An 8,580-nucleotide genomic window follows, 5' to 3' on the forward strand; every position below is an offset into this window, starting at 1 on the left:
GGGATTCCAGCTGCAGAAATCACTGGACTAGGAGACTAGAGAAGGCAGTAGTTTGCAACCTTGGCTGCACATTGAAAGCACCTGGGAGCTCTAGCCGGTTTGGCTCTGTGGATAGAGTGTCGGCCTGCAGACCGAAGGGTCCTAAGTTCGATTCCAGTCAAGGGTATGTACCTCAGTTGCAGACTCCTCCCCGCGCGGGTCCTGGTCGGGGCTCGTGTTTCTCTCACATGGATGTTTCTCTCTGTCTTTCCCTCTCTCTTCCACTCTCCCTAAAATTCAATGGAAAAATATCCTCAGATGAGGATTAAAAAAGAAAAAGAAAACACCCAGGAAGCTGTAAAGAAAATGCCAATGGCCCTAGCTGGTTTGGCTCAGTGGCTAGCGTGTCGGCCTGTGGACTGAAGAGTCCCGGGTTCAACTCTGGTCAAGGGCACATGCCCAGGTGTGGGCTCAATCCCCCAATAGGCGGCGTGCAGGAGGCAGCCAGCACCTAGGAGTTAGGGAACCAAACTCCTGGTCCCTGCTCCAAGCCGACAAAGCCAGGCTCTCTGGGAATGACCCTAGCATCCTGACTTAACAAGCTCCCTGGGTGATTCCAGTGCACACCAAAGCCAGGGCACCAACTCGACCTGCCTGTGAAGAGGCCGAGAGAAACGGACGTGGCTGGAGAGCCAAGTGGGACTAACGGGTGATGTTTGTGGAGGTTGTTTAAATGGAGAAAATACCCGAGCTTTTATTTATTTATTTTAACTGCCAACCTAAAGATTCTGACTTAATTATTTAATTGATCTGCCTGGGTATTGGGATTTTCCTAGGTCAGTGGTCAACAGAGCCAAATATCAACAGTACAACGATTGAAATTTCTTTTGAGAGCCAAATTTTTTAAACTTAAACTATATAGGTAGGTACATTGTTATTAACTTAATTAGGGTACTCCTAAGGCTTAGGAAGAGCCACACTCAAGGGGCCAAAGAGCCGCATGTGGCTCTCGAGCCGCAGTTTGCCGACCATGGTCCTAGGTTATCCTAATGTGCAGAAGCAATAGGATGAGGTTGAAAACTAGTAGGATAAGAGAATGAATAAAAGCTAAAATGGGGAAATGAATGAAGGCATGACTGAATCTATAGTTCTGTACTTCCCACTTAGAGCTACCCTGTGAGCATGTGTGTGTCGGGGGGAGAGAGAGAGAGAGAGAGAGAGAGAGAGGTTTGCAGGGGTGGGGATTACCCCCATCATTTCAGCATTGTGATATTGAGGCCCATTAGAACAGGAGCAAAGACTTCATGTGTTTTGGAGGGTCCCCTCTGTCCCAGACAGTGGCCTAAAAGCTTTAAATGTACTTCCTTGTGGAATCCTCCCAATAGCCCTGGGAGGATAGATATTGTTAGACACGTTTTTACAGAATTGGAGTCAAGACTCCCAGAGGTTAAATGACTTGCCTGCAGTCACGTAGTGAGTCAGTGGCAGAAACTAGATGAGACCCAGGTGTGCTAAAGCCAACGCCTTTCCTGACTGCGTTGAAATGACTGGCCCCATCTGCCTGGAAGATGTCTTGGCCTGACCACCATTCATCCCCAGAGCCTGCCTGGCGTCTAATTGAAGCTTAGCTGATAGTCATCTCCTGGGGTGTGGGCAGTGCTGTCCAGGCCCAGGGCTTCGGGAGTGAGAACGACCACAGAGGGAAAGGTCCCCATGACCCAATCATGGAGGCCTTGGTCCCAAAGAGCTGGCTGGGACGTAGCTCTGAAGCAGAGGAACACTGGCTGGACAGGGGCCAAAGCATCATGTCTGCTGGACAAAGGGAGCCAACGTGGGAGCCCAGAGGTCAGACTGAAGATGGGGCAGGAGATGGGGTAGCCCAGGCATATTAGAGTCCCGGCCACCTTTTCTTAGGAAGGAAGGCCTGACCTTCATTCTGAGATTATAACCTTCCCACATTGTGTTAACAGGAAGTGGGATCAAATCATTTTAATAAGAGCAATTTATTTAAACAGGGTTGAGTCCTCAGAAATTCCTCCCCTAGGTATGTACCCAACAGACATGTCCTAGAATGTTCATAGCATCACTAATTGGCACAGCCCCACTTTGGGAAGTGTCTGCACACCCATTCTCAGTAGAGGGAGTGGAACTGTGTTCCCCCACCCCACCCTTGGCAAAAAGAAGAGGTGATAACCTTTGCTAATCTCTCCATTTGGTTGGTTGGTTTTTTTATTGGTCCAAAAAAATCAGAAAATCCGGAAACCAACGGTTAGAGAGGGGATTCCTGTCCCGAGGACATTGTGGGTTACAGGTGCTCTCGGGCTGCTGGGGCCTGTCAGGGGGATGTGAGGTTCACACGGTCCCCTTAGAGTTCTGTGCACAGCTCCCCCCGGACTCCCCACCCCCTTTGTTATGAAGCCATTTGCATTTGATGAGCTCTTCTACTTCCCCCACATCCCTTTTAGACCAAGGCAGAGGGAGCACCGGGGGAAACCCGGAAGGGCCATCATTCCCGTTGTTAGAAGATGTGGTTCAGTAGGCAAGTACCTAGAAGAGGGATAGCTGGATTGTACGGTAGGTGGACATGTATTTAACTTCCAAAAAAACTCTCAAACTGATTTCCGAAGTGGTGCACCACGTGCGTCCCCACCAGCCGTGTCTGAGAGTTCCACCTCCCCCACTGGACAGTCTTTTTTTTTTTTAAATATATTTTATTGATTTTTTACAGAGAGGAAGGGAGAGGGATAGAGAGTTAGAAACATCGATGAGAGAGAAACATCGATCAGCTGCCTCCTGCACACCTCCTACTGGGGATGCACCCGCAACCAAGGTACATGCCCTCGACGGGAATCGAACCTGGGACCTTTCAGTCCGCAGGCCAACGCTCCATCCACTGAGCCAAACCGACCAGGGCAATACTCGAGCTTTTAAAAAAGCTTTTTATTAAAATACAATGCACCTCCAGAGAAGTGCACGTGTCATAAATGAACAGCTGGAGGCATTTTCACAGCACATTCGTGTAGCCAACATGGGATTAAGAAACAGAACACCGCCCACATCCCAGCAGCCCTCTCGTGCCTTCTCCTGTCACCACCTGACTTCTAATGGCAGAAACTCGTTTTACCTGTCCTTGTACTTTATATAAATGGAAGCAAAAGACATGTGCTCTTTGGTGTCTGGCTTTTTTCACTCATCGGTGTGTGTGTGAGATCGTCTGTGTTGTGGCATACTATTGTAGATCCCTCATTCCCACCGCTGCCGAGTATTCAGAGGGATTCGCCACTCCCGCTACTGATAATGCAGCGGTTCTCAACCTGTGGGTCGCGACCCCTTCGGCGGTCGAACGACCCTTTCACAGGGGTCGCTTAAGACCATCCTGCATATCAAATATTTACCTTACGATTCATAACAGTAGCAACATTACAGTTATGAAGTAGCAAGGAAAATACTTTTACGGGTGGGTCACAACATGAGGAACAGTATTTAAAGGGCCAGAGGTTGAGAACCGCTGTGATAATGGGTGTGCGGACACTTCCCAATGTGGGGCTGTTCCAATTAGTGAAGCTATGAACATTCTAGGACGTGTCCGTTGGCTACATACCCAGGAGAGGAATTTCTGAGGACTCGACCCTGTTTAAACCTTGCTGAGAAGAAACCAGTAGAGAAGATGTGAAGCTACCGGAGAGAAGGGGGTCAAAGGGAGTGAGGTCCCTGGGGAAGTAGGAGGCAAGCGGTGGGAAGGGTCTGGCCTGAACCAGAGGCAGGGAGTGGCAACAGGTGGGGAGGAGAGAGCGGTGGAAGGTGGGTTTGTAGTTGTGGGTGGACCAGCCTTGATTTGCCCACGTGACGTAGGAAGCAAGATGGTAGCCTGAAGTGTGGAGTCTCGGGGTTCGGGGTTTGAGGCAGGAGAGAGGGGGAAGGTTTGAGGTGGTCAGAATGGTCAGCAGAGAGATGACTGGAGGACGAATGAGACTGAGTCCATAACCTGTCCGGTAGCACTCTGGGATTCTGGGATTTTGCCACAGAACAAGTCCTTGATGTGAGTCCCAGAGTGAAGGAATTCGGAAATCTGGTTTCCAGGCTGTGGCTCCCCAAGGGAGGGGGCTGTAGCGCCACCTGCTGGTCAAGAGCCATATGACTGTTTCTCTACCTCCAGTTGCTTCCCAGATAGAGAAACCCAGATCCTAGAGCAGCGGTTCTCAACCTTCCTAATGCCGCGACCCTTTAATACAGTTCCTCATGTTGTGGTGACCCCCAACCATAAAATTATTTTCGTTGCTACTTCATAACTGTAATTTTGCTACTGTTATGAATCGTAATGTAAATATCTGATATGCAGGATGTATTTTCATTGTTACAAATTGAACATAATTAAAGCATAGTGATTAATCACAAAAACAATATGTAATTATATATGTATTTTCTATGTTTTCCGATGGTTTTAGGCGACCCCTGTGAAAGGGTCGTTAGACCCCCAAAGGGGTCGCGACCCACAGGTTGAGAACCGCTGATCTAGAGGAACCTCAGGCTGAGCCTTGAACCCAGCCAGACACCTACCTCCACTTAGAACCTGGTGGAGTGCTGAGCCCCGATCCAAGCAACAGTGTAACTGCAGTCCCAATTCAAGCTCCACTGCCCTGCATTAGCATTCTGAACAGGCCTGGGGGTTCCGGGGCTGCATCCCCTGAACAGGGAGCCAGCAAGCAAGCATCCTGGATCTCAGGGCCTATGGCTGTGGCCCAAGGGCTGGGCTCCTCCTACCTCCCTGAGTGGCATCCCCCACAAGAGTCCCCTGCCCTGTGAGCCCCTAGGGCCCTGTGTCCTACTGGGCCAGGCTCTCCCGCAGCCTCCCTGGCCCGTGACCTGCCCAGACCTGTTCTAGATTCCACACCAGCCTTCCCCAAGGCTGCCTCCACCTCCCACCTGCCTGGCTCGGGCAGGGCCTCCTGAGACTCAGCTGGGAAGGCTGGCAGGCAGGCGGCTGGGGCGGGCTCCGGGGCCATGGAAGCCACAGCGGAGCCCGTGCTCTATCGGAAACTGCTGCTCTGGGAGGAGAGCTGGGAGTCTGGGGAAGAAGAGGAGGAGATAGCAGAGCCCCTCTTTCCGGGCCCCTGGAAGCCCCAGGACTCCTCTGGGTGAGTCAGGGAGGGGTCTGGGCACCCGGGAACTCAGGACTGAGGCTGGGCATGTCCCTCCCTCTGGGGCCCCTAGTGCTTGGCTCGGCTCCAGGAACTTTCTGGTTGAATAGGAGGAACCCTTGCTGCAGCCCCAGACCTGGCCTGAACCAGTCAATTCGAGGTCTGTGTGTCTGAAAGGACATTTGTACCAAGCCAGCCCTGCCAGCTGCTCTGTCAGAGGTTCCCAATCCCACGCCCTGGTGCAGGAGGCACCTGTTGAGCAGGTTGGGGCCTGGCTGCACCTGGCTGGGCCCGCTCCTCAGCCTGCCAAGCTCCTGTCAGGCTGTCCTCCCACTGGCTCAACCCTGCCTCTCCAACCTCCTCTCTAGGACGCCCTCCCTCGCTGTCCTCGGTTTCCCCAATCTTCCTGTTTCTGTCCAGGCTGGGCCATCTGCCAGGAAGCCCTTCTCCTTGGCAAACTTATACTCCTCTTGCAAGCAAGGTCAACCTTTGGGGAAATATGCCCTGGGTTTTCTTGGGGCTCCCGGGTGCCTGCTGCCTCGGCCCTGGCTCAGGACAACCTCTCTGCAGGAAGAAAGTTGGTGCTCGGCCCGGGGCCTGGGCTCAGCTAGTGGCCGCCCTGCTGCTGTTGGCCGTTGGCTTCTCCCTGGCCGTGTGGCAACTCCACACCAGGGCTGGCGCTACAGAAATCTCGGGCTCTGGGGCCCCTCCCCGCAGCGGGCACTCGCACCGCCCTGGCGTCTACCACCACGGTGCCATCATCAGCCCTGCAGGTCAGTGATGAGAGCAGCTCGGGGAGAGGAAGGGCCAGGATCACTTGGGCCCTTCCCATGACAGTCCCTTCCTTGCTGCAGCCCCGTGCTCCGACCTGGGCCGAGAGCTGCTTGTTGCCGGGGGCAATGTCGTGGACGCCGGAGTTGGAGCAGCTTTGTGTCTGGCAGTAGTGCATCCTCATGCCACAGGGCTAGGTCAGTGACCCACAACCCCAGTGATCCCAACCCTGGGCCCAATCGGTGACCTGGAACCCGGGGAGTCAGTGGCCCCGACCTCAAGGCTGGTTAGTGAGCAGGACTGGGACTTGGCCAATCCGAGGCTGTGACTTTTTTTTAATTATTCTTTTTAAAAAATATATATTTTATTGATTTTTTTACAGAGAGGATGGGAGAGGAATAGAGAGTTAGAAACATCAATGAGAGAGAAACATCAATCAGCTGCCTCCTGCACACCCCATACAGGGGATGTGCCCGCAACCAAGGTACATGCCCTTGACCAGAATCGAACCTGGGACCCTTCAGTCCGCAGGCCGACGCTCTATCCACTGAGCCAAACCGGTTAGGGCAGGCTGTGACTTTTGAGTCTAGGTCGATGTGATCTTGACCCCAGGTGGGTCTGCAGGCCCAGTCAGTAACTCCCGGCCCCAGGCTAAGTCAGTAGTCCTTCACCGGGGGCTACTGAGTGGCCGTGACCCCTGTGTGACCCCTTTGTCTTCCCCAGGTGCCATGTTTTGGGGCCTCTTCCACAATAGCTCCTCGGGCAATTCAACTGCCTTGACATCAGGCCCAGCCCAGACCCTGGCCCCCGGCCTGGGGTTGCCCTCGGCTCTGCCTACCCTGCGCTTGCTGCACACACGCTTCGGCCGCCTGCCCTGGCCACGGCTGCTGGTGGGCCCCACCACACTGGCTCAAGAGGGTTTCCTGGTGGACACACCCTTGGCCAGCGCTCTGGCAGCCCAGGGCACAGAGGGCCTCTGTCCACTACTTTGCCACACTGATGGGACCCCCCTGGGCCCTGGGGCCCGTGCCACCAACCCAAAACTGGCAGCCGTGCTACGCAGGGCAGCACTGGCTCCCACTTCAGACTTTGCTGAGGATGCTCTACTGAGTCCGCTGGTCAGAGACCTGGGGCTGGAGGGACCCTCAGCTGAGCCTATGCCCACCTTGGAGCCAGCACTGCAGCTACCTTCAGCCCAGGGCATCCTGATCACCACCCCCAGCCCCTCAGCTGGCCCAGAACTGCTGGCATTGCTGGAGGCAGCCCTGCAGTCTGGAGGACCCAGCCCTGACCCCTGCCCACCACCCCTACATGCTAATGAGACCCCCGTGAGCAGTGTCCTGGCCACCGTGGATAGCAGCGGCTCTGTCCTCCTTCTCATCTCCTCACTCAACAGCTCCTTTGGCTCTGGACGCCTGTCCCCAAGCACTGGGGTTCTACTCAGCAACCTAGTGGACAAGTCCGCAATTAGTACCTGGGCCTGCCCCCTCATTCTTCGTGGCAGCCCAGATGGCACAGAGGACGATGTGTTGGGGCTGGTGGCTTCAGGGACCCCCGCAGTAGCCAGAGTCACAATTCACGCCCTGCTCCGCCACCTGGCCGGGTCCCAAACTCAGGCCCAGCACCAGCACCAGCACCAGCACCAGCAAGGACCAACAGAGGCCTCCAGTGTTTGTGGCCAAGGGACCCTGCTCCAGGTGGCAGCCCATGCAGAGCACGCCCACGTCTCCAGTGTACCCAGTGGCTGCTGCCCCTTCCAGGGCTTCTAAGGGGGCAGGACAGAGCAGGCCCAGCTGCGATGGAATGCCAGAGTTTGCCTGGATTATGTGCTCACGACTGGCTCAAGCCCTCAGACTCTGGCCTGGTCAGTTACGGGGACTGGCTCTTCTCAGCTAAGGAAACTGAGGATAATAAGAAAAGAGCACCAGGGCCTGGGGCCAGCCCTGAGTTGGGGTCCAGCTCTGGGAAGGAAAGAAGGAAGAATGCGAAGCACCTGCCTAGGCTCTGGGCCCCCTGGGCAAGGCAGGCAGAGCCTGGGGTACTGCTGGCATCTCCATCCTCCCCTTCAGGCCACCCTCTGCTGATCTCCCTCAATGAGGCTGGAAACAAAATAAAGATCAAGTCCCACGGATGCCATGTGCCATTCCTGCTTCTTGGTTAATTTCCCATAAGTCTTTGAGGCACCTGTGCCAGGGCTTCCCCAAGGAGCAGCACAGGAGGCCCCCACCCAGAGAGGCAGAGCCTGGGCTGATGTCTTTCAGCTCCCCCTGCTCTGCCCACCTCCTGTCTCCTACGGCACCATATGTACGAGGTAAACCTCTTCACCTCACTTCCTAAAACAGACAGCAGAGCAAGGAAGAGGTTGAGAAGGTGAGTAGGAGGTTCCCCAGGGCCTGGGTACAAAAAAGCTGGGTGTATGACATTTAAATGCCAGGTTGGGCCCTGACCACCCCACCTCCCTCAGGGCTGGGGTCTCTCTGGACTACAGCCTCCAAAGACAGCTTCTCAAGTCGACAAACGGGGTGACCAGTAGCACCTCCATATATACACATTGTAAAAGGTATCTCTGATGTAATAGAACTCTAGCTCCTACCACCTCAATCTGCCCCCCACCCCTCCTTAGAAAGAAAATTCTTCCCCTGCTCAGTAAATGGTAGCACAATCTACCCACTCATTTTAGCCCTAAATCTGT

At 54.3% G+C, this 8,580-nt stretch overlaps 1 protein-coding gene across 2 annotated transcripts; it reads left to right on the plus strand.

The window, feature by feature from the left end:
• Positions 1 to 4,478: 4,478 nt before the first annotated feature.
• Positions 4,479 to 8,020, plus strand: GGT6 (gamma-glutamyltransferase 6). Of its 2 annotated transcripts, XM_005869020.2 has the most exons (4): positions 4,479 to 5,114; positions 5,688 to 5,890; positions 5,972 to 6,085; positions 6,612 to 8,020. In XM_005869020.2, the coding sequence occupies exons 1-4, from the start codon at positions 4,981 to 4,983 to the stop codon at positions 7,655 to 7,657; spliced, it is 1,497 nt and encodes a 498-aa protein (XP_005869082.1). In that variant the 5' UTR covers positions 4,479 to 4,980; the 3' UTR covers positions 7,658 to 8,020. The 2 variants fall into 2 exon arrangements, with proteins under 2 accessions (XP_005869082.1, XP_005869083.1); XM_005869021.2 differs by lacking the exon at positions 5,972 to 6,085.
• The last annotated feature ends 560 nt before the right edge of the window (positions 8,021 to 8,580 follow it).

The sequence above is a fragment of the Myotis brandtii genome, unplaced genomic scaffold (genome assembly GCF_000412655.1).
Source record: "Myotis brandtii unplaced genomic scaffold, ASM41265v1 scaffold284, whole genome shotgun sequence".
In the NCBI taxonomy this organism is placed as follows: Eukaryota; Metazoa; Chordata; class Mammalia; order Chiroptera; family Vespertilionidae; genus Myotis; species Myotis brandtii.